Source organism: Rhineura floridana, chromosome 2 (genome assembly GCF_030035675.1).
Source record: "Rhineura floridana isolate rRhiFlo1 chromosome 2, rRhiFlo1.hap2, whole genome shotgun sequence".
Lineage (NCBI taxonomy): Eukaryota > Metazoa > Chordata > Lepidosauria > Squamata > Rhineuridae > Rhineura > Rhineura floridana.
In genome coordinates this window covers 10227888-10253830 of record NC_084481.1, presented here as the reverse complement: position 1 = coordinate 10253830, position 25943 = coordinate 10227888, and the positions used below count along the sequence as shown (strand labels likewise).

The 25943-nt window shown below is 42.2% G+C and overlaps 1 protein-coding gene across 8 annotated transcripts in view; it reads left to right on the top strand.

Annotated features, from left to right (window-relative positions):
* RBM44 (RNA binding motif protein 44) overlaps window positions 1-25943 on the top strand; it is a 53898-nt gene that overhangs the window by 4802 nt on the left and 23153 nt on the right. For 6 of the 8 annotated variants that reach the window (XM_061607729.1, XM_061607724.1, XM_061607726.1 and 3 more), the window contains exons 3-8: window positions 399-1855; window positions 2884-2939; window positions 7727-7900; window positions 16173-16248; window positions 16700-16796; window positions 20549-20662. In XM_061607729.1, the coding sequence (XP_061463713.1) occupies window positions 399-1855; window positions 2884-2939; window positions 7727-7900; window positions 16173-16248; window positions 16700-16796; window positions 20549-20662 (1974 nt within the window). The remainder of the gene's footprint in view (window positions 1-398; window positions 1856-2883; window positions 2940-7726; window positions 7901-16172; window positions 16249-16699; window positions 16797-20548; window positions 20663-25943) is intronic. The other 2 variants (XM_061607727.1, XM_061607728.1) reach the window with 2 other exon arrangements.

Here is a 25943-nt window from a genome sequence, read left to right as displayed (position 1 = left end):
CTATGCGGCAGATGGTCTAAGTTGGCTCTGTGGGGGTCGAGGGGACAGACTGAGGTGTTAATCATCAGCATTTCGAGAACTCCAGTTAAATTACCTTTCTCACTTGCATATGCTCTATCTAATGGCAGACTAACTTGGGAATTTTTGTTTATGTGCAACGGAGAACATGCTCCCCAAAAAATCTTAAAATAGAAACAACTGTTAAAAGCTCAGAAAAAGTCCAGATTTTTTTCTGATCAGTAATGATCAGACTATCCTTCGTAGTCCACTGCCTTTTTTCTGTTTTCTGTATATCTTTTTCTTCTTTATAAATCTAACAATTGCCACCAATATGCCTTTTTCACTATATAGAAAAAAAATCTATTTAAATATGTTTATGGTGTTTTGTCTTCAAACAGGTGAAAGAGCTGTTAAATGCCGTCAGCTATCAACTAGTTCTGAGAAAAATAGATTCAGTGAAGCTGTGCTTAAACTTAGTACTGACCATTCTGATGCTAGTATTGTGGAACTGAGAGAGAGTAATATTGAGAATGATGCTTATAAATCAACAGTCTTGAGTGCACCCCTTGAGTCAGAACAGTCTGCAAAAAATGAGATTAATAATATCTCTGGCTCTTGCTTGAAGTTCACTAATTGCTCCACTTTAAGCCAGTCATGTTACGTAAGTGCCTCAGAATTAAACTTATCAAAAGGAAACTTACCTTATTTTTGTTCAACATTTGATGAAAAACTTGAATCTGCACATAAACAGGGAAAGAAAATGTCCATTGCACTGCAAGATGCAAGTGAAACAAATGCTAACTTGGATACTGATGCAGACTTTTCCTACTTCAGGGACAATCAAAATGATTACAAATGCAGTGATTTAGATGATGACTCACAACTAGAATATCACAGTGCTGAAGAACAAGATTATGTTGGTCAAACGTCCTCATACTGGCAAAAAACAAAATCTTCAGAAACTTTTCAGAACAAGGAACTGTCTAATGAAGATGGGCTTGCAGATCGCCAGCTGCCTTTTAACGAATCAAAAGACGAGTCTTCCACTTCAGTTTGTAATATTACTTGCGATTGTTTCAAGTACAGTGAAATACCAGAATTTCCCCAGAAATATGAAGGTAGCAAATGTGGTACACATGGCCATTGTTTGAATTTTGATGATAAAGGAAGAGATGAGACTATCAGTACGTTCTGCAGTATTGTTAATGAAGAATCAGTTAGTGCTAAGACTAATAAAGAAAGGAATAATCCAAAATTATTCTCAGTGAGCATTGATGAAAACACAAAAACAGATTCTCTTAAATATGTATCCCTGAAAACTGGAAATCGACATGTCCAGCAGGAAAGAACATTTTTACCACATGCATACATGCCTAGTGGTGATCCAGAAGTTTCAGATTCTTGGATTTATCAACAATCGGTTGTAGCTGATGCTGACAAGGCAAATTGCACCTACAATTCGTATAGTCATCATAAAAGATGCGAAGAGAATTTTGCTAACTTAGAGTTAAACTGCATCACATACTTAAATAATGTAGCAAGTAAAAATCAAAGTACAGTTAACCAAGCTGTTGATGCAAGTTCTGATTTTAGAGCTTGCTTTACAACAAGTAGAGCAACTAACGTCAAGGCTTCAGTAGTGTCCAGAGCACAAAATACAGTTATAACAATGATGAACAAAGAGAGACCCAAGCAGTGGCTGACAAATTCCTTCAAAAGTGTTGCCTGCAATACAGATTGGTCATGCATATCTGACAGTGTGGAGATGACCAATTCACAAATACCAATGAGTGATATGTTGGAAAACTGTGTGACTAGTGATAAGGCAAAACACGGATGCAAATCAAAAATTGAGGTAACTGAAAAACACTAGGGAGCTTGTGAATTTATTACTAGAGACCTCCTAGCCGTGTTATATATTTTGTAACAACTCTGTAAGAGAGTCCATAATTACATCTTTTTTATAGATCAAGGTCATATTGTTACCATAATGCAGTTAGGGGACATAGATGTATGGAAATGCTTCTGTGCATGCATTGATACCCCTGTCTGGGTTGGCAATTGCATGTGCAAGTGGCTCATATGCATACAATATATTCAGTTCAATCTACTAAACAAAGTTGGGTATATAGGGACTTGGGTATATAGGATGTTTTATAAGTTGCAGTTGCTGTGACCAGCTATTCTGAAAGGAGCTAAATTTAGGAAAGTGCTGCAGTGAGCATGCTGTTGGGTCAGGGGCCTCAAGCTTATGTAAGAAGTAGACCTTGATTGTATGTCTCCTAGAACAATGCCTAACATACCACTGGACATTTCCTTTGAAACACTTAGGTAGCTTACAAAAATCAATTCTAAGATAGTCCCTGCCCTCAGGCTTACAGTCTAAAGATATGAGGGAAAAGGTGTGAAAGGGATGAGGGAAGAGCAAGCTGAAGCAAAAGTTCTTAAGGTTACAGTTCTTAAAGTCACAGCTGATATCAGTGGCAGTTTTTGCTGGCTTGCCCTTGATAAAGAGCAGTCCCTGTCCTACAGTGCTCTTTCCCTCCTAGATCAGATCTCATGCTGGGGTACAAGGTACACATGCTAAAGAGCCACAGCCAACTACAGCTCCCTAGCACACGCAGCACTCGCCTGAACAATATATAGTGTGTGGTTATTCCTGTAGGATAGTGCTTTTTCTGTTGGTGTTTATAATGTATGAAATTATAAACCCCATATTTTATCTCTCTGGATAAAATATGGCTAGATATGCAGAACTCTGTATTCGCTTGTTCAAACAAGGAGCAGTAAAGGAATATGTTCTACAAGACTAAGGACTTGCTAGCTAAATCTGATTTACAATTTTAATTTGTTGATAAAACTTATTAAACTTGCTTTTTGCAGGATCTGTTGGAATGGAAAAACAGCATTAGCAGAGACTTAAATGAAATTCCAAACAGGTATGATATACTTTTTAAATTTCATGTGCACTTCTAGTGCTGTTTACAACAGCTTAAAACTTACTTTTCTTTCAAAGTCTTAAACTTCCATTGATTGGTTCCTAAGATTACATGAGTCAGGAGGGAGAAGGTTTTGTATTATTATTATTATTATTATTAAATGCATTACCACCCTTCACCAAAAGGTCCCTGTGGCTTCCCCTCCCTCCAAAAAAAATTCCCCTCCAGTGAGGTGAAGGACTCTTCGCTGTAGCATGGAAGGTAGCACAGGAGGTGCCAGAGAACGGGAGAAATGGTAAAAATTGCATCTCTCCTCTCTTTTTATGAGTAGCAGCCTCTACTTTGGATTGTCAGCCCTTCCCTTCCAAGAGCAGATACTCTGTCAATGCAGGCTGATAAGAAATAGCAAGGCTAGAACTAGGCCAGGAAAATAGAATTTTATTTATTTATTTATTTATTTTATTAGATTTATATACCGCCCGACTAGCATTAGCTTTCTGGGCGGTGAACAACAGAATATAAAAATACAAAACATCTCAGATCTCATAATAAGTACAGCATAAACATATATAAAACAAGAAATCAAAAACAATTACAACAAAATTCAAAACTAAAACGAATTACATGTTAAAACTCCATAGCAAAGAGGCAAGTCTTAACCTGGCGCCGAAAGGAGAGCAATGTCGGCGCCATACGCACCTCTTCGGGGAGACTGTTCCACAGTTCGGGGGCCACCACTGAGAAGGCCCTAGGTCTTGTCACCGTCCTCCGACCTCCCTATGAGACGGAACTCGGAGGAGGGCCTTCAATGTGGAGCGTAGTGTACGAGCAGGTTCATATCGGGAGAGGCGTTCCGATAGGTATTGTGGTCCCGTGCCGTATAGGGCTTTATAGGTCAAAACCACCACTTTGAATCTAGCCCGGAAGCATATTGGCAGCCAGTGCAAGCGAGCCAGAACAGGTGTTATATGTTCCAACCGCCTGGTCCCCGTTATTAATCTGGCCGCCGCATTTTGGACAAGCTGTAGTTTCTGAACTGTCTTCAAAGGCAGCCCTACGTAGAGCGCATTGCAGTAGTCCAGTCGTGAGGTTACCAGAGCATGTACGACTGATGTTAGGTCCTCCCTGCTCAGATAGGGACGTAGCTGGGCTACCAGCCGAAGCTGGTAGAAAGCATTCCATGCCACCGATGCCACTTGGACCTCAAGTGACAGGGAAGGATCTAAAAGAACCCCCAGACTATGAACCCAGTCCTTTAGGGGGAGTGTAACCCCATCCAGGACAGGGTGTATATCCATCATCCGATCCGGGAAACCGTTCACCAGCAGCATCTCAGTCTTGTCTGGATTGAGCCTCAGTTTGTTAGCTCTCATCCAGTCCATTATCGCAGTCAGGCAACGGTTCAGCACATCGACAGCCTCACCTGAGGAGGATGAAAAGGAGAAATAGAGCTGCGTGTCATCAGCGTACTGGTGGCAACGCACTCCATAGCTCCTGATGACTGCACTCAACGGCTTCATATAGATGTTGAAAAGCATGGGAGACAGAACCGAACCCTGCGGGACTCCACATTGCAGAGCCCACGGTGTCGAGCGATGTTCCCCAAGCACAACCCTCTGGAGACGACCCGCTAAGTAGGAGCGGAACCACTGCCAAGCAGTACCTCCAACTCCCAACTCCGCAAGCCTCTCCAGAAGGATACCATGGTCGATGGTATCAAAAGCCGCTGAGAGATCAAGGAGGATCAACAGAGTTACACTCCCTCCGTCCCTCTCCCAACATAGGTCATCATACAGGGCGACCAAGGCTGTCTCAGCGCCGAAACCGGGCCGAAACCCCGATTGAAACGGATCTAGATAATCAGTTTCATCCAATAGCGCCTGGAGCTGGCCAGCAACCACTCGTTCCAAGATCTTGCCCAGGGATGGAACATTTGCTACTGGTCTGTAGCTGTTGAAATTTTCCGGGTCCAAGGAAGGTTTTTTCAGGAGTGGTCTTACTGCTGCCTCCTTCAGACAGCCCGGGACCACTCCCTCTCGTAAAGAGGCATTTATCACTTCCCTGGCCCAACCAGATGTTCCATCCCTGCTAGCTTTTATTAGCCAAGAGGGGCAAGGATCTAGTACCGAAGTGGTTGCACGTACCTGTCCAAGCACCTTGTCCATGTCCTCGAGCTGAACCAACTGAAACTCATCCAGTAAAACATGACAAGACTGCGCTCCGGACGCCTCACTCGAATCATCTGCTATAAACTGGGAGTCTAAGTCCTGGCGGATGCATAAGACCTTATTCTGGAAGTGTCCAGCAAACTCATTGCAGCGGACCATTGATGACCCTACCGTGTCCTGAGGGCAAGTATAGAGTAACCCTCGGACGACTCTGAAAAGCTCCACTGGGCGGGAAAGAGATGCCTTAACAGTGGCAGCGAAATATTGTTTTTTTGCCACCCTCACCACTTCCAAATACTGCTTAGTGGAAACACTTACCAGCACATGATTGCATCCATCGGGAGTTCGTCTCCACTTCCGCTCAAGCCGTCTCCTATCCTGTTTCATCGCTCTCAGCTCAGGGGTATACCACGGAGCTGTATGAGCTCTACACAGGACAGGGCGCACAGGAGCAATCGTATCAACAGCCCGAGTCATCTCCGCATTCCACAGTTCAACCAGGGCTTCGATAGGAGCGCCAGTCTTATCAGCCGGAAAATCCCCCAGAGCCCTTTGAAAACCTTCAGGATTCATTAGTCTCCGGGGGCGGACCATTTTAATAGGTCCCCCACCCTTGCAGAGGGGGAAAAGCCACTGTAAGTCTAAACTTCAGCAAGCGGTGATCTGTCCATGACAACGGGAGAGATGTAAAACTTCCCACATCCAGATCACCATCCCCATGTCCAGTTGCAAAGACAAGATCTAGAGTATGCCCCGACACATGTGTTGGGCCGCTGATATATTGAGACAGCCCCATGGTTGTCATGGAAGCCATGAAGTCCTGAGCCGCCCCAGATAAAGTAGCCTCAGTGTGGATGTTGAGATCTCCCAGTACCAATAGTCTGGGGGATCTCAACAGCACCTCCGAGACCACTTCCGTCAGCTCAGTTAGGGAAGCTGTTGGGCAGCAAGGTGGGCGGTACACCAGCAAGATTCCCAGTCTGTCCCTCTGACCCAACACTAGGTGCAAACACTCCAGACCAGTAACTGCATGGACATGGTGCTTGATGAGTGAGATGGAACTCTTATAGACCACAGCGACCCCACCTCCCCGACCCTCGGATCTACCATGATGCTGAACCAAGTACCCCGGTGGGCAAAGCTGAGAGAAACTAACTCCTCCCTGCTCACCCACCCAGGTCTGGGTTATACATGCCAGATCGGCTGCCTCATCCACAATCAAATCATGGACGAGGGAGGATTTATTTTGTACCGACCTGGCATTTAAAAGCAGCACCTGGAGATCCGAGAGTTGGCTGATAGGACAACCGACAACCCTGCGGGTGTGAGAAGGACCGGAACAAGGCACAGCCATTACATGTCTGGGCTGCGTTCCCCTTACCTGGCATGTCCTTCTCCCAACGCCATACCTCCCTCTGCCCGTCACTACACTAATTGGGGTCCCCTCCAGTCCCCCCGATGGGCGAGAAAACCTCTCTTCTAGGCACATGATAGAACTTAAATACCCAAAAACTTAAAAACAATAAAATGAAACAATATACACACACACGCTCTCATACACATCAAACGCACTTACATATACATAACAAGGACCAAACATACATATATAGACATTCACACATCATCCACAATCAAGCGCCTCCACACAATCCCACACTCAGTACAGCAGGTACTGATGCCAAAAACCCTTCTTCTTCGAACGAGAGGGCCGCGTCGTCAGACAACACTAAAGATGGTTGGAGTGTGTCAGATGTATCAGCTGTGTCAGCTAACCTCTTCGGTGCAGCGCCATCATCAGGAACCAGGCTCCCCCAAAAGCTACTCGTGTCTCTCTTGATCCGAAAAGCAAAGCCGGAGACACCCAAGATGCCCGGCAACGGCAGCGACAAAGAAGCGCAAGCCGCAACGCAAAGCTGGAACAGCGGCAAGAGAACACGAATCCACAGCGACGAAGCACAAGGCCACAGCGACGGCGACTGGAACAAGCTCCGAAGGGAAAGCAAAACACAGCAGCAGCCAAACGGAACAGACCGCACGCCCAGCCGCACGACAGCGACGAAAGAAGCACAGACCGCAGCGGGGAGCAGCATCGAAAAGAAAAACAGCGGCAGTGACAGAGCGCCGATGGAGAGCGCACACGCCGCCCAAAGAGGCATAGACCACAGCGGCAGCAAAACGACTCCAGCCACCAACAAATCCAAGCACAGAGCCAGCAACAGCTGCAGCGAGGCGCACAGCACCAGCGAACGGCGGCGACAGCCAGAGATGTAGGGACGCAACAGACGGCCAAGAAGGCAGGAGGCCGTCCTCATCCCCAGCCTCAATTTCTGCGCCTCGCAGCTCATGCACAAGTTCTTAAAGTCACAGTTCTAATAGTCTGTTTATGCAGATTCTGCTTTTATTTGAAGGCTAATTGAGTAATAATGTAATATAATTAGAAATTAGTCACGTTGCTGTTCTTAGTACTGCATTTAAAAGGAATATTACTTTTTTCCCTGGTTAAGGCAAAGGCTGATAGGAATGGATTCACAGTTGTTCGTTTTTTATTTTCTTAATGTATAATTTCATTATCATCCCCTAATTCACGTTTGTTAATACTCAAAATATTTCTGTTAAAAGGATAATGCAGCTTTCTCAAGAAATAACCAATCATTTGCCAAACTGCTGTAAAGAAATATTGCAGAGAGCCATAAAAGCTGAAATGCAGCTTCTGAGACTTCGCTATCAGTTGTATCAACAGCACTGCTGGCAAACGTGCAACCCTCCTATGGAAGAAAAGGAATATGTGAACAAGTATGTGTGAAATTCCTCTTGAATAACATAGTTTCTGGCATGGAAGGCACAAGAATGGGCTTTTAACTGGCTAAGGGCAGTTCATTACTAATAAAAACATTTTCAGAATACTCCATGCTAAAAAAAAGAAAGCATATACAGTAGGGCCCCACTCATACAGCAGGTTAGGGACCAGACCCCCGCCGAAAAGAAAAAAACCCCGAAAAGTGGAACATTGATCAGCTGTAGCGCAGGGAACTCCAGCTGACAGCGCTTGGCCCCTGAAGCTCCCTCTTCAACAGCTGATTGATGTTCCACTTTTCCGTGCATCGCCCTCTCCCCCCACTCACTTGCTCACTCACCCTTGTTATGCAAGGGGAGTAATGCTTCCCTTCTGGGGCAGGCTCCCTGCCGTGGATCGCAGGGAGGCAGCTGCCTGCAACTGCTCACTTGCCCTCCGCCGGGTCCCTCACTCATCCCTCTGCTTGCCCTCCCCCTTGCCTGCTGGCTTGCTCGCCCACCCCCAGCTTGCCCCCCCTTGCCCACTGGCTTGCTTGCTCGCCCCCCACTGGCTCTCTCACTTGGCCCCCTCACCTGCTCGCCCTCCCCCCTGCCTGCTTGCTACCACTGGCTCCCTGGCTCGTGCTCGCCTGCTCACCCTCCTCCCTGCCTGCTCGCTCACTCACTACAACCGGCTCCATGGCTCGTCCTCGCCTGCTCGCCCTCCCCCCTGCCTGCTCCCTCACTTGTCCCCCTCGGCCCGTTTGCCCTTCCACCGCCCCCCCCACTCGTTCCGTCACTCAGTGCACACACATTGCTTACCTTAAAATCTTAACAATGTTGGCTGCAGCGCTTTTATCTTTGCTGGTTCTCCTGGCACAGCGCTGAGGAGCGGGTTGGGGCTGATGCAGGTGTTATTCCTGCGCACACACAGGTGATCAGCTTCTGGGCAGAGAAGTGCTTGGCATCGTCCGCCCTTTCATCCTTTAGGGCTGTGAGGTCGGCTGACTCTCTGTTGCGTGGTGAGCCTTCGCCGTTGCCCCTGGGGCTGGCACATTTTCATCATCTGACTCATCAACGAATCTTATTTGTTTTGATGGTGGAGACTTGGATGAAGCTGTTGATGTTGATGTTGACGTTGAAGGTTGTTCAAGGCTAGCTGTAGCTGTTGCTGTCAAAGGTTGCGATGGTACTTTCTTAAAGTAGGGAAGCAATGACCTTTGCCTGATGAATTTCCGTCTCCTTTCCCTTAGAATTTCTTCGTAGCATGCAATATCATTTAGAAGGCTTGCATTCACTTTAGAACTTCTCTCGAAATTTGGATCAATCCTCTCAAAAGCTGCCACCCCCATTTCTATACATTTGATAGCTTCTTCCAATTCCTTGGTTGTCATTTCTCTAGGCCCAGCAGGACTATCATTAGGATGGGACTCCTCTTCGCGAAACATCCTTCTTTGCTCTTCGTCTGTTAGGGTCTCGTCATGAGAGACAAGCAATTCTGCCACATCCTCAGGCTTGACTTCCAATTCTAATTCCCTTGCCATTTCCACAGCATTTGTAGTGACTTTCTCCACTGGATTCTCAAAGCCTTCACAATCGTCCACAAGTGTGGGAATTAGCTTCTTCCAAACACCTTTCAATGTTGTTTCTTTAACTTCCTCCCATGCATCTCTAATAGTTTTTATACTATCCAAAATCGTGAAGCCTTTCCAAAATGCTTTTAATTTATTTTCACTTTGCCCAGCTACTGTATCGCTGTCTAAGGCATTTATAGCCTTAGCAAAAGTTCTTCTTAGGTAATAGGATTTAAAACGCTGCAATTACACCTTGGTCCATAGGCTGCAGCAATGAAGTTGTATTTGCAGGTAGAAAAATAACATTTATCTCCTCGTACGTATCTCCTAGAGCTCTAGGATGGCCAGGGGCATTGTCTGTAAGAAATAAAATCTTAAAAGGAATATTCTTTTCCTTGCAGTAAGCCTCAACTGTAGGCTTAAAATAGTCTGTGAACCAATTTGAGAAAAGATCACCAGTTATCCAAGCTTTTGAATTGAATTTATAATAAACAGGGAGGCTAGCTTTTGCATAGTTCTTTAGGGCCCTAGGATTTTCAGTGATAAATCATCATAGGTTTTAACTTGCAATCACCAGCTGCGTTAGCCCCTAACAAGAGAGTTAACCTGTCTTTTGCAGCTTTGAAGCCAGGTGTTGACTTCTCCTCTTTAGCAATAAAAGTCCTAGACGGCATCTTCTTCCAGTATAGGCCCGTTTCGTCCACGTTGAAAATCTGCTGCTTAGTATATCCACCATCTTCGATGATCTTTGCAAGCTCACGTGGATAACTTTCTGCAGCTACTGCATCAGCACTAGCTGCTTCACCCTGCGCTTTGATGTTATGGAGATGGCTTCTTTCCTTAAACCTATTAAACCAGCCTCTGCTAGCTTTGAATTTATCCTCAGCAGCTTCCTCGCCTGTCTCAGCCTTCATAGCATTGAAGAGACTTAGGGCCTTGACCTGGATGATGGCTCGGTTTAAAGGCACGTTGTGACTGGTTTGATCTTCAATCCACACCAGTAAAAGTTTTTCCATGTCAGCAATAAGGCTATAATGTTTTCTTATAACTTTAGTGTTCGCTGGTGTGGCACTTTTAATTTCCTTCACTTTCTCCTTAGCGTTCACAACTGTACTAACTGGCGAGCCAAACCTAGCTGACGGCCTATCTCAGCATAGACATGCCTTGCTCACTTAGTTTAATCATTTCTAACTTGGCAGCTACTTTACAACTTTAGCTACGCTAGTCCTGACTTGTAACAACTTTACATTCAATGGAGAACACTACCTGCAACTACAAGGCACAGCTATGGGGACTCGCATGGCTCCATCATATGCGAATCTCTTTATGGGTAAACTGAAACAGGAGATCCTCAAAAAGGCACTCAACAAACCACTTATATGGTGGCGATACATTGACGACATCTTTATGGTCTGGACGAATGGTAAAGAGAGTTTGGAACAATTTAAAAATTACATCAACTCTATCCATCCCTCTATTAAGTTTACATTTAATAGTACAAATGACAATCCGCACATCCCTTTTGTGGATGTCTTTCTCACCATTGAAAACAACAAAATAGCCACTGATCTCTACAGCAAACCCACTTATGTCCACACCTATTTAAACTGGAAATCCTGCCATCCTAGGCGTATAAAGAAGAACATTGTGTATAGCTTAGCTCTGAGAATCAAACTTATTTGCAACTCTGAAGATAAATACCAGAGAAGGATCAGTGAACTTAAAGAACACCTTCTTCGAAGAGGATATTCTCCACATATTATGAATTGCAACATCCACCGAGCCTCCATTCTGTCCAGAGAAAACCTCCTCCATCATACTGAGGTGTCAAAGAGCAGACAGCAACGGATTCTGTTTGTGGTAGATTTCCATCCAGCATCTCCTATCACCGAGCAATCAGGGTGAGCTACCCATTGCTGGCAAACTCTGAACATCTTGCTAGAGCCATCAGCAGGCCTCCTGTTGTAGCATTTCGCCAACCTCCTAATTTGCGCAGACTGTTGGTGAGAGCGGTGCTTAAACCACCTATCACCAATCCAGGGTCTCATCCTTGTCACTCCAAACGCTGTATCACCTGTGTGTACTTCAGGGAGACAGCCACTTTTACAAGCACTAGGACAGGCAGGACATATTACATCAAACAGAACATCACCTGCAGGTCCTGCAATATAGTTTACATCATCGAGTGCAAAAGACCAGGATGTCATATTCAATATGTAGGAAAGACCACAACTGACCTACGCACGCGCTTCAGGAACCACAATTTTGACAAAAAAAGTGGAGCAACCAGTTGCAAATCATTTTAACATCGAGGGTCACAGCCTGTTGGACTTTTCCATTACAGCGATAGAGATGCCAGCAGATCCAGCAGCATTGACCAAAAGGGAGAACTTTTGGATATACTCTCTGGACACATTGGCAGCACATGGCCTGAACCTGGAGGACAGTACCACCACTACTTAGCTTCTGCAAATGAAGCCCCTCTGAGCATTCCATCCTCAAAGCTCTATAACTGCCACCTTGGTAACAGCATTTGTATGTTGGCAGCTGATGAAGGCAGAAGCTGAAACGTTTTGTTAATATAATAAAAACCTCTGTTTGGTTAATCACAATTACGTTTATATATATTTTAGGTGATTAATGGAATCCTTATAGTGATCCAGAGCAAGCTTGAGTGAAGTTCTGTTTGTTGCTTTCAAAATTGTCTTATATATATTATACAGTATTACTGTATATAATATATAATTATATTTATATATTATAAATATTATAAATTACTATATTTTTATATATACAGGTATTTATATACAGTGTATAATATAATATAATACAGTAACCTTAACCATTGAACATTTGGAAAATTGCCAGAATACAGAGAGATGCTGAATGCACAAATGCTGAATCAGACTGAATCACCAACAATAAAATGGCACTCGACGCCCTTCTCGGACTCAGCTGCTGAGCATGTCCTCAGAGCTTGGAAACGTTCCTTGTTTCAACTATAGCTGCTATCAGCCCAACTGTAGTTTAAAAAAGGAATGTTTCCAAGCTCTGATGACACGCTTAGGGCGTCAGACGCCATCAATTTGTGCGCTCAGCATCTCTCTTTCCCAAGCTCTTTGTGTCATGCCGCAAGATCGCCACAAAAACAGAACAAGCGCCGAACATATGGAACATGGATATAATTCAAAACCACCGCATTAGCAAAGCGCTGAGAAGCGCCGGAAAGTGGGGCCCTACTGTAGTATAACATCTTTCCATTTTGATTGCATTGCTTTTATGCCCTATGTGCATGGCCCTAGTCAAAGGTGCTCCAGACATGAGTCTGTTTCTGTATTCATATTGGTGTTTGCTTGTTTTTTTCCAAATGCAATTGGTGCCGCTGTGTTAGAGGCTTCCCAAAGGTTCAATTAAGTTTTGGCAGTGATTTGTTCACCACTGAATGTGGGATAAACTTCGAACCCTAGAGAACAAGTAGAAGCACGCCTTTCAGCTAAATATTTCTTGAAGTAATATTTCCCTCACACAAACTAAGACTGCAATCCAGTACACACTTACCTGGGAGTAAGTTTCATTGAACCCAATGAAGCTTACTTCTGAGTAGACCTGAATTGGATTGCAGCCTAAATCATTGTCTACCTAGAATGTAGGACTGTCAGTTGAAAAGATTTTCAGTTAAAGAAATCATGATTAATTGTATTATTTTTTCTGTCAATTCAATTTGCACAGGAAAATATCAGTAGTTCCAAAGGAAGAAAAGGTATTCTTTGTTTTTACATACGTCCACAGCTGACACCATCTCAGAAAAGGCATCCACTCTCTTGTGTGTGACAGAAGGAGGAATGTCTATTCTAAGAAGGCACCTGCTACCAATGGATTTGTAAATACTGTGGCTGGGAGGAAACCTATCTACAAAGAGCTGCTCAACCAGAATACTTGTGGGGTGTTCATAGACACTTTAAGACCCCCCTGTAACTGAGGGAAGGTTGCAAACCCTTGGTAACATGGTCCAAGTGTGGAGTACTTAGAGCTGGAGTGTGAAAGTAGCCCATTCAGCACAAGCTTTTGATGATTATCTTTTTTTAATGATTTTTTATTTTTGGTATTCCAAATTTTCCATGTATTAATAAACAAAATAGTGATAATATGTGTAATATATTACATGTTCAGAATTACTCATTCATAGAATTTTAAAAACAAAATGCATCCAGATACTAAATAAAAAGAATGAAATTATCCATATAAATTAAGATGGGGGTGTGTGAAGGAAAAGAAGACTGTCCTTAGATTATTCCTAGTACATCATGCACTGGATCTCATTTTTAATTTTATTCCAATACTGGATAAACAAGCTCTGCTTTTGTATAAATGGATTATTATATATTCTACCCTCCCTAGTTCTTATAATATTGGCAGGTTTGACAATATAGGCAAGATTCCAAATCTTTAAGAGCCACTCCTCTATATTAATCCTCTGGATTAACCTTTTCCCATTTATAGCTAATGGACAATTGAACAGCTGTCAATAAGTGTATGATAATTTCTCTGTCATCAGGAGCAATGACATCTTTTACATACCCTAAAAGAATGATTAGAGGGTCCAAAGGCAATTATGTCTAGTGATTGTTTTAATTTCATTCACTATTTGAGTCCAGAAATTTCTGATATTTGGCCAAGCCCAGAATATGAGACAAATTTACTTTTGAAGGAAGTCAGAAAAGGACAGCCAGAATGATCAAGGGGATGGAGCAACTCCCCTATGAGGAAAGATTGCAGCATTTGGGACTTTTTAGTTTAGAGAAAAGGCAAGTAAGAGGTGACGTGATAGAAGTGTATAAAATGGCATGGAGAAAGTGGAAGAGAAAGTTTTTCTCCCTCTCTCATAACACTAGAACTCATGAACATCCAGTGAAGCTGAATGTTCTTTCAAAGCTGATTCAGAGCAGGCAAAAGAAAGGACTTTCCCCACACAATGCATAGTTAAACTATGGAACTCACTCCCACAGGAGGCAATGATGGCCATGAACGTGGATGGCTTTAAAAGTGAATTAGACAAATACATGTAGGATAAGGCTATCAATGGCTACGGCTTTCCTCTGCCTCCACAATCAGGCAGCATGCTTCTGAATACCAGTTGCTGGAATAATGTAACATGTAGTTTGGCCCTTAAAGGAGAGCAAAGGACATGACTTGAGCAGGTGTTTTGTTAGAATTGTAGGTGTCTTAATTTACATGGCAGAAGTACACATGCAAGCATGCATATAAGAGGCTGTTATAAACCAGGCTTTGAAAAAATTGAGTATTTTTACCAAACTTTTTAAAGGTACAATTTGGATATGCTCAATGTAGAATTATCACTGTTTTAAACACTTTTGCTGTCTAAACCCTAGGAAGAATCCCTTTACCAGATTTCAAGCTGTAGGTGGACACAAAGACAAAAGGAATTCCCTTGTCATCCAAGAGGGGTTGACTCTCCCACCACCATCTGACTTGGAGAAGCAGGGACATGTGATTTGCTAAGAAGCTCCTCCTTGTCCTGCCACTCCTAGATAGAACATTCCTGTCAACTCTCTGCTGCAAAATCTCTTTTCAGTCTCTTAGATTTTTTACTAATAAATATTCTTTATTCTTCAGGTCCTTTCCTCTGATTATTTTTACTTAAAAAAAAAATCACATCTCCTATGCGTTCACTGTCCTTCAGCAGCAAATGTGGTCACCAGAAGGGCAAAATGGCTGAAGCGTTGGATGATGAACTTCACTTCAGGCTCCAATGTTGTTCAGGGGCTCCTGCCTGTTTGAGGAAGCCCTGAAATACAAAAAGGCAGCCATACCGTCTGCCCACAGAAGGGATAAGAAGAAGAGCTCTCTGGGTCAATGGAGGAGAGGTTTCTTTGTTTTGCTTATACAGACAACCTTTTGGCCCCAAAGACTACAAATTAGCTGGCTTGGTATTTATTTATTTGTTAAATTTACATCCTGCCTTTCTTCCCGAAAGAAGCCCAGGGAGGCACTGGCCTGGTATTAGCCTGATTTCTCAGTCACAGCTTTCCTCTTATAACTGGTTCTTGGTTTCCCAGCCCACCAGTAGGAGAAGGCTTACAGGTTTCATTGTGGCCTGAGAAAAATCCACCTCAGACCAGTGGGTGCTGAGTATGCTTGTCTGAGGGTATTCACAGATTTTTTCCCAGGCAAGGGGCAAGGTTCTTTCATCATATGTCTTCAGATCTGTCCAGAAATCAGCCATAGCAGCGGAAGGCATTACATATCTGGTGGGGAATGGAGCATAGAGTGTATATTGGCTCAGGAGATGTTACTTGGGGGAACTTGGAGATCTTTCTTGGACCTGAAATACCTTGTATATTACACGTTCTAGATGAAAATGTTGGCCTTTCAAAGGGAGGCAATATGCCACTGTGACTTTCTCTCATTGATCAGTCTCACTGCAGCATATCTGCACCTCCCTACAGCACCTCCCTATGGGAGATTTTGAGGGTTGCTACTCACTTGATCTTTCAGGAATGGACACAACCCATCTATCATACCAAAGACAATATTATTTCTTCTGATAACACCATTGAAAAGGGAGGCTGTTCTGATAAAAAATTAAGTGAGGATGAACCAAGGCACTGGCTGGAAAGTACTTCATATGCCAAAGGGGGAAAAAACTCAGTGAAAGAATAATACATGTTTGATTAAAATAGTAATTCCTTATTTTGCAGTTCCACTCTTCAGACAGGAAAATCTCTACCCCAGGTGCCTGTGTCACAGAATATGGAAGCTTCTTCACTCCCGTTAGTAAGTCTTTTACACGCTTAATTACCTCACTAACTTGAGAATTTTTCAAAATGGTTTATTTTGAAGGCAGATCTTATACTACCACATCTCTCTTAATTGGGCCCATGCCAATATAGAATTGTTCTAAGCCTCAAAGATAAATATCACAGGGTTGATTGCTCATTCTTGAATGCAGGTGTATATATATGCTGATTTTAATCAAATTGTAATCAAAAAGCTGGATCCCCAGACTAACGTTTCTGCTTTGGAAATTTAAAGAGCAATTTAAAGTTCCAGTTGCAGTCTCTCAGGGAAAACTGTATTCCTCAGATGGTGCTTTGCTGAATTGTGAGTTAGGAAATAAGTTTGTCTAAAACTGATCGGTGTATGAAGAAGTTGGCCCTGTTGAGCAAAAATTTAAATTGTCAGTACAGTGTAAAAAAACGCAAAACTGAATACAGGTTTTTAATAGGTTACACATCAAGAGAACGCTGATGAAAACAGTGTCCCTGATCAATCCCTTTCCAAGAAAAACTCTGAGAAGAAGAAATATGAACTTGTAGAAAATAGTAAGTTAAACCTCTTAAAATATTGGGTCATATTATTATAGTGTAACTGCTTGCTATTTGAACTGTAACTACCAAACATTAAATATAATATGAAAGTAGTTAAATCTATCCATTCACAATTTTCAGAATTCTAATCAAAATGTTCCAGGGATGGGTACAGAATACTAACACATAGCAAATTTAATTTATATTAAAATTACACCCCTTATTATAGGGCTGGGGAACCTTTGATCCTCCAGATGTTGCTGGAACACAAGTCTGTCCCTCACTGTTGGCTGTCCTGATATGGGCTGATGGGAATTGTAGTCCAACAATATCTGAAGAGCCAAAGGTTCCCAGCCCTGCCTTATTAAATCATTCTTTTTGTAATGAACCAGTGCCTTGCATCCCATTTATTTTAAAATGATAGCTGTGGAGTGGAGCTGTGAAATATGAACTTAAAATTCTGACATTTTCTAGTTCTGTTACTGTATTTGCAAAATTGCTTCTAGATGCTAGGTATCTAATGTAATATCAAATAGTCATTTGCAGTAAGATCTGGGAGTAGACCTTGGACTTTTGGGCTTCCTCTCTGCTTTTCCAATGTATTTGTTTACCATCATTGTACTTCCCCTTTCATCATATGCTTCCAGAAACACATCTTGTAAAAAGCACACCTATCACCACTGGGAGACTGCAGTCCTATCCAGTCATTTCCCTGGTGCACATCATCATTCCTGCAGCCCCCAATACTTTGGGGCTGAACTTCTGTTGCAGGAAGCCTGCTAGAAAGTAAGGTCTCTGGGTGATTTAGAGCTGTAATCTTTCAGGGTTCTAAATCATGTGGGGGACCTACTAGAGTACAGCAGCTTCTGTCCTACAGAGCTGAAGACCCCAAAACATGGGAATACAACAACAGGTGGGGGGCATGGCCAGTGGGTTTATCTGCAGTCTTATACAGTGGTTGCTGTTTGTGTGCGTATTTGATGGGAGAGAATGATTGAATAGAGAGAGAATCCTTATTGATTAGAGCCATAGGACTTGCACGATTATTAGAATATGGGATCTTTCCTATTCTGCTTAAGGGAGACAATGGCTGAACCATAGTTTAGCATGATGATAATGACCCACGTTATCATGCTAAGCTATTGTACACTCAATTGTACACTCTACCCCTCCCCTTCCCTGGTACAGCCATGAGGAACAATCTGTAATTTTCCATTTACTGTTAATTAAAAATGTGGTTAATGATATCTGTGGCTTATTTAAAGGAGCGTCATAACCCATGGTTTGAAGTTGGTTTGTTTCAGATGACGTAATAAGCTGTGGTTAATTAAACCAGAATAGAAAGCTTCCAAACACTTCACAGCCACAGGGCATGGGGGCAGGTAAGTCCATGGCTCCCTGCAGCTAGTTCCCATCACACTAAACAATGGGCAGTATCTAACAAAGCAGTATCGTTAGCACAGGGAGTTCTGGCTTCTCAATGAACTTCCCTCTCCATTTCATGTGTACAGTCTAAATTTGTTCTCCAGAGCAAATTTGAAGAAGAGAGCAAGGGGAAGTTTAGTTACAGAAATGGAAATCCTTGTGCTAGCAGAACTACTTTGACACCACCCTGTGGTTCAACATGTTGTCTGAACTAGGTCATTATGTTCCAATAATTGTAGGACTCAAGTATTTGAACATTACTTTCTGTGCATGGTAAAGGGAATATGAATGGACAAGGCATGAGTATGGAGAGTACATGAGCTTGAAAATATTAACAATCACACTGCAGACTAATTTCTTGCACATCCTTCCTATCCTTTTTTAAATAGCTTTCTAAGTACTGAAAGTGTTAAAAGAATTAAAATACTATAAGAACAAGCTAAACATACAAGAACAAGTAAGGTTTTGAAGAAGTGATCAGCAATTTAAAGTACAGTTAAACCTTAGATACCATTTTTCAACTCTCAAGTCTTTTTTCTCAGAGGCTTGACGGAAAAAAAAACATTTTCACCAATTTCCAAAGGAGTCAAGTGAGATAAACAATTAGGCCTCCCAGGAAGGGACATTCCACAGGTCTGGGATTATCAATGAAAAAGCCTTACTGACAAAAAAGATGGAGCGGTACTGGTCTTAAATCTGCATAAGAGGGTGGAATCATAATGGAAAAGGCACTCCCTGAGATTAGGTAATTTCTTAACAACTGTGCTGCTTCTGATGTACTGGGTACTGCCTTTAAAGGCAAACCTCCTTAGATCCTTAAGATGTTCTTAAGAGGTATTCCTTGTTGTGGTACATAACAGGGCTTTCTTGGTAGTGGCAGCTTTGTTTGGAATGTTCTCCCTACAGATGCTTGCGTGGTGCTGACCTTGCTTTATATTTGCCCAGGCCTTTTAGCTGCCTTTAAGAAGTGTTTTGTCTTACTGGTTTGGGGTTATCTTATTTGTTATTTTATCTTACTGGGTTCATATGGTTTGAACATCTGCTTGTAGCTGTTAATGTTCTGCTGTTTTCAGTGTTTTGATGTGGATAATGCTTATTTTACCAACTGAGTCTTTTAATTGGTAACCACTCTGGAAGCTCCTCAAGGGTAAAAATCAGGATAAGAGAGGTTAACATAAACCAGAAAATATTATTTTTACAGAGCCCAGACTCTTTAAAGGTCAAGCCAAAATCTTGGCCTTAAAACAAAATAGGAGCCAATTAGATTAGGTGTAAAATGACCATACTGCCTTACACAGGTCAGCATTTCGGTGGTTACATCCTGAACCTGCTGAAATTTTGAGATCTTTAAGAGCAGCTCTGCATAACACTACATTAAAAATATCAGTCAGTCAAAAAAGGCATGGAAGTTTATGGCTTAGAACATAAACAACTATGGGAGTCTGACTAGAATAGGCATTGCTTTATCTAAACATTTGAAGATTGGGTCCTAATATTTAAGAGCTAGAGCATCCCAATTGTTCTGAATATTCTGTAACTCTTTGAGACAATACACACAAGGAGAAGCCCAATTATTTCTTCTTGGGGTTTTATGGATCTCTTATTGTTTTTAACCTTAGAATATCTTCCTTAAATAGCAAATGTATGCAAGCACCATACAGAAGAAAAACTGGGAATTACTGGGCAGAACAGTATTCTTCTATGCTGTTTGGTTCATAGTCATATTCATAATTTTGTAACAATAATACATGACCTGTTGAATCATATTTTATAATGTTTTATCTTAAATGTCAGATACAATTTCTTCTCAAAAAGAAACAAGTTTTAACACACGTGTGTGTATGTGTGTTCGGATCTCATGGATTCAGTTTGAAGGCATAAATGTAGGTTCTTGCGTTAAATTCAGGTTTTTAAGCTTATTAGTAAAAAATTTTTAAGCTTATTAGTAAAAAAATATACAGTAGGGCCCTGCTTACCAGCGCTCCGCTTACCGGCATTCTGCTAATGCGGCGGCTTTTGTTTTCCATTTTAAAGCCGCTTTTGCGGCATTTTCGCATGCACCCCATTAAAGTCAATGGGGTTCTGCTTTACTGTGTTTTCTGTTTTACGGCAGGGGTCCGGAACAGAACCCGCCGTATAAGTGGGGCCCTACTGTAATGTAAAAACCTTAACTTTTTTAAAAAAATTGTATCAATCCTATTGGTGTAGCTATTCATATATGCTGGTGCAACAAATGTTAGAGACAGGGCCCTGGGGATGAATCCAGGATTACTTACCTCACCTATGTTTGTGCTCAGTTTACCTGTCTGTGCTGTGTTTTTAATATTTACAACTGTTTTAAGGTTCTTCAGATACTCAAGAAATCAGTGAAGGCTGGTTTGATGCTACAGAGAACCTGACAGTAACTGATTCTTCACACTCACTAACAGATCAGTTAAAGCTAAGTGGTACAACAGGTGAACTTTGACTTTGTATTGGTTAGGGAATAGCACAGATACTATTTTTGAGCTTTATTCACCTTTGTTGCCACACATACATCTACCCCTGCACAGTTTGCATTTTGGAAACAGTCTAGAGGTCTAGGTAGGTAACTTATGCTCAAGGTGGGGAGGTCATCTCTAGTTTATGTACATACTTTAAGAGTCTGGGTGATCATCCTCTAACTTCTATATTCATAACTAGGGGAAAGTTATCCATGTGTTTTTCACACCTTTATTTTTCTCTTTGTTATTTCTCTAGGGTATTTTATCTGTTTGGAAGCTTACAAACTTTTGCAAATATCATAGTGTGGAACAATAAATAATAACAATAAATAAGATGGCTTTTATCTATCTGGGTTTCTTGTTCTTATCCTTCTTTTTATCTGTAAGCCTACTCTCCTGTAGAAGTTGCTGTTTGTGAATGGATAAACTGTCAACTTTAAAGACACAATCACTGGCTTATCTTGTTAGGAGAAAGGCATAAGATGGATACTTGTCCACATTGCTTTAAGTTTACCAAACACATGCCACAGTTGCTCCCAGATTCTTCACCTGAGTGTAGGAAAAGGCTGTTGTAGCTATCTCACCAGGATCTTCAGGTGTTGTCCTAGCCAGCTAGATAGGTTCTGCAGTACCATCAATCATCCTGTTCTCCATTATGGCTCCAGTAGACTTGGGGCGGCTCCTCCAGGTCTCATCAGTTCACCAACTCTGGAGTACATGCAGCTTTGGGGGAAATGACAAGCATGACAGCCACGCTCCGTTATTTGATGTCAAGGTAGCAGGTGACTGGTTGTTACCACAAAAGGCTGAGTCTCCAAACCTGACACAGCACTCTCTTTTAGACACTAATGGGTCCAGGCTGGCCTTGTTGTTGTTGTTATGTGCCTTCAAGTCGATTACGACTTATGGCGACCCTATGAATCAGCGACCTCCAAGAGCATCTGTCATGAACCACCCTGCTCAGATCTTGTAAGTTCAGGTCTGTGGCTTCCTTTATAGAATCAATCCATCTCTTATTTGGCCTTCCTCTTTTTCTACTCCCTTCTGTTTTTCCAAGCATTATCTTTTCTAGTGAATCATGTCTTCTCATGATGTGTCCAAAGTATGATAACCTTAGTTTCAACATTTTAGTTTCAAGTGATAGTTCTGGTTTAATTTGATCTAACACCCAATTATTTGTCTTTTTCGCAGTCCATGGTATGCGCAAAGCTCTCCTCCAGCACGACATTTCAAATGAGTTGATTTTTCTCTTATCCACCTTTTTCACTGTCCAACTTTCACATCCATACATAGAGATCGGGAATACCATGGTCCGAATGATCCTGACTTTGGTGTTCAGTGATACATCTTTGCATTTGAGGATCTTTTCTAATTCTCTCACAGCTGCCCTACCCAGTCCTAGCCTTCTTCTGATTTCTTGACTATTGTCTCCATTTTGGTTAATGACTGTGCCGAGGTATTGATAATCCTTGACAAGTTCAATGTCCTGATTGTCAACTGTAAAGTTACATAAATCTTCTGTTGTCATTACTTTAGTTTTCTTGACGTTCAGCTGTAGTCCTGCTTTTGTGCTTTCCTCTTGAACTTTCATCAGCATTTGTTTCAAATCATTACTGGCTTCTGCTAAGAGTATGGTATCGTCTGCATTTCTTAAATTATTGATGTTTCTCCCTCCAATTTTCACACCTCCTTCATCTTGGTCCAATCCCGCTTTCCGTATGATATGTTCTGAGTACAGGTTAAACAAATAGGGTGATAAAATACACCCCTGTCTCACACCCTTTCCAATGGGGAACCAATCGGTTTCTCCATATTCTGTCCTTACAGTAGCCACTTGTCCAGAGTATAGGTTGCACATCAGGACAATCAGATGCTGTGGCACCCTCATTGCTTTTAAAGCATTCCATAGTTTTTCATGATCTACACAGTCAAAGGCTTTGCTGTAATCTATAAAGCACAGGGTGATTTTCTTCTGAAATTCCTTGGTCTGTTCCATTATCAAACGTATGTTTGCAATATGATCTCTGGTGCCTCTTCCCTTTCTAAATCCAGCTTGGACGTCTGGCATTTCTCGCTCCATATATGGTAAGAGCCTTTGTTGTAGAATCTTGAGCATTACTTTACTTGCATGGGATATTAAGGCAATAGTTCGGTAATTACTGCATTCTCTGGGATCCCCTTTCTTTGGAAGTGGGATATATATTGAACGCTTCCAGTCTGTGGGCCATTGTTTAGTTTTCCATATTTCTTGACAGATTTTTGTCCATCTTTGGACAGATTCAGTCTCAGTAGCTTGTAGCAACTCTATTGGTATGCCTTCTATTCCTGGTGATTTGTTTCTTCCAAGAATTTTAAGAGCAGCTTTCACCTCACATTCTAAAATTTCTGGGTTTTCATCATATGGTTCCTCCATGAATGAATCAGTCATCCTGTCATCTCTTTTATAGAGTTCTTCGGTGTATTGCTTCCATCTTCCTTTTATTTCATCTCTGTCAGTCTGTGTGTTCCCCTGTTGATTATTCAACATCCCTACTCGTGGTTTAAATTTCCCTTTCATTTCTCTAATCTTTTGGAATAGGGCTCTTGCTCTTCCCATTTTGTTGTTCTTTTCTATTTCTATACTATAACTATTGTAATAGTTTTCTTTGTCCCTACATATTAGTTGTTGTATAGTTGCATTTAGGGTTCTGACGGTGTTTCTATCTCCTTTTGCTTTTGCTTTCCTTCTCTCTGTAACCATTTTAAGAGTTTCTTCAGTCATCCATTGAGGTCTTTCTCTCTTTTTAACAAGAGGTATTGTCTTTTTGCATTCTTCCCTGATCATGAGTCTGACATTATTCCATAGTTCTTCTGGTTCTCTGTCAACTAAGTTTAAAGCCTCAAACCTGTTCCTTATTTGATCTTTATATGCTTCTGGGATGTTATTTAAATTGTATTTTGGCATTATGAGTGCTTTGTTGTTCTTTAGCTTTACTCTGATTTTCGATACGATCAGTTCATGATCTGTACTGCAGTCTGCTCCTGGTCTTGTTTTTGCAGAAAGTATGGAACTTCTCCATCTTCTGTTTCCAATTATATAATCAATTTGACTCCTATATTGACCATCTGGTGATGTCCACGTGTACAACCGTCTTTTTGGTTGATCAAAAACTGTGTTGGCAAGAAACAAATCATTGGCTTCACAGAATTCAATAAGTCTTTCTCCTGCTTCATTTCTGTCACCTAAGCCCCATTTCCCCACAATTCCTAGTTCTTCTCAGTTCCCTACTTTTGCATTCCAATCCCCCATGATTATCATCATATCTTGTTTTGGTGTGTGATCAATTTCCTCCTGTACTTCTGCGTAAAATCTTTCCAATCCTTCTTCTTCTGCGTTTGATGTTGCAGCATAGACTTGGATGATGGTTATGTTAATAGGTTTCCCATTTAATCTCATTGATATCACTTGCTCAGACCTTGCATTGTAGCTCCTAATTGCTTTTGCTACATCACTTCTTGCTATTAAAGCAACCCCGTTTCTTCTTGATTTCTCATTTCCTGCATAAAATATTTTGTAGTTGCCTGATTGAAAATGTCCCATTCCCGTCCATTTTAATTCACTCACACCAAGTATTGTAATGTTGATACGCTCCATTTCTTGCTTGACAATTTCTAACTTTCCCTGGTTCATGCTTCTCACATTCCATGTTCCTACTGTGTGCGTCGTACAACTCCGGACTCTCCTTTCGCATCTGTGCGCGTCAGCCTCTGGGCTTCCTGTCGGCTTTGACCCAGCTGCGTCATTAGTCACAGCGCTACTCATACTTGTCCTTTGTTCTTCCCCAGTAGCTCATTGAGTGCCTTCTGACTTGGGGGTCTCATCTTCCAGCACTATCTCGTATTGCATTTTGGATACTCTGTTCACAGGGTTTTCGTGGTAAGAGGTATTCAGAGGTGGTTTACCATTGCCTTCCTCTGAGTTTGGATGCATCTTAGTCTGGTGTCTCAGCTTTGACCCCTGCTAGGAGTCTAGCCTTTTGGTCTAGACTCCTGACGGCATTGCTCTCAGCTTCTTCAACACTCTCAAACCCCCTCACCACGTTAAGGTGTGTATTCTAAAGGGGGCCAGGCTGGCCTATCCTTCTATAATGACAGTGTCTGTGTAATAGTCACTCTTCAGCTTCCACACCACTTGAATCTGTTGTCAAGAGGACGCAGGTCTCTTGTAGACAACTCCGGATTAGGTTTTGGTCTCAGACATGCTGTTCTGTGGTTTCATTTCTAAAAGTGAGATTGACACCACTTTCTTCTCAGATGAACAGCTGCCTCTCACCCCTGTTTAAACGATCTGGCACATGAGTTTTGGCCCTAATATCAGAGGAACCAGACAAAGAACGATCCAAGAAAGTCCTCAACGGCAGAATAGATGGAGGATAACAATGTGTACATTACAACAACTGTGAAGGCGGATGAAAGCTGCAGCAGACAAGACTTTCAATCGTTGTAGTATTCATGCCATTGGATCAAAGCCTTTTTCTGTCAAGATTGTGTGTTGATCGTCGTGCACCGATCTCTCCACATAAAACATTCACTCACAGGCGTCTTCCAACCAAACCAAACCAAAAGTCCCATGGTGATCGGCGAATGGCGACGGGAGCAGGACTGTGAAATCCGGAAGCCCCTAGTCATGGACCGGCACATGGGCAGTGGATACAGACTCAGCCTTCCTGGCTCAAGGACCGAGGCAGCTATATCCACGACTGTGCAGTCCTATTCAGGATCCACTCTGCTCACCCCATATGGGGAGGGGGCTAGAAAGGTTGTCCTAAACATAATCTGCCTCATCTCTCTCCCTGACTGGATTATCGCATCCAGTGGGGTCACCACTTAGCAGTCGCAAAAGACAATTAAACTTTGGAACATGGAATATACGGACATTGCTGGACAATACAGATAGTGAACGTCCTGAACACAGGACTGCCATCATCGAGAGGGAGTTGAGACATTCTAATATTGACATAGCAGCACTCCAAGAAACTTGAAGAGCAGGAGAAGGACAACTGAAGGAAGAAAAAGAAAGTTACACCTTCTTCTGGAAAGGACTGCCAGAACAAGAACAACGAATACATGAAGTAGGCTTTGCTATTAAAAATGATCTTGTGAAGCTCTTGTCAGAAGTTCCTGTTGGCATTAATGAACGACTCTCAACTGTCAGGTTAAAACTTGCCAACAACCAGTAGGCAACTATTGTAAGTGCTTATGCACCAACATGATG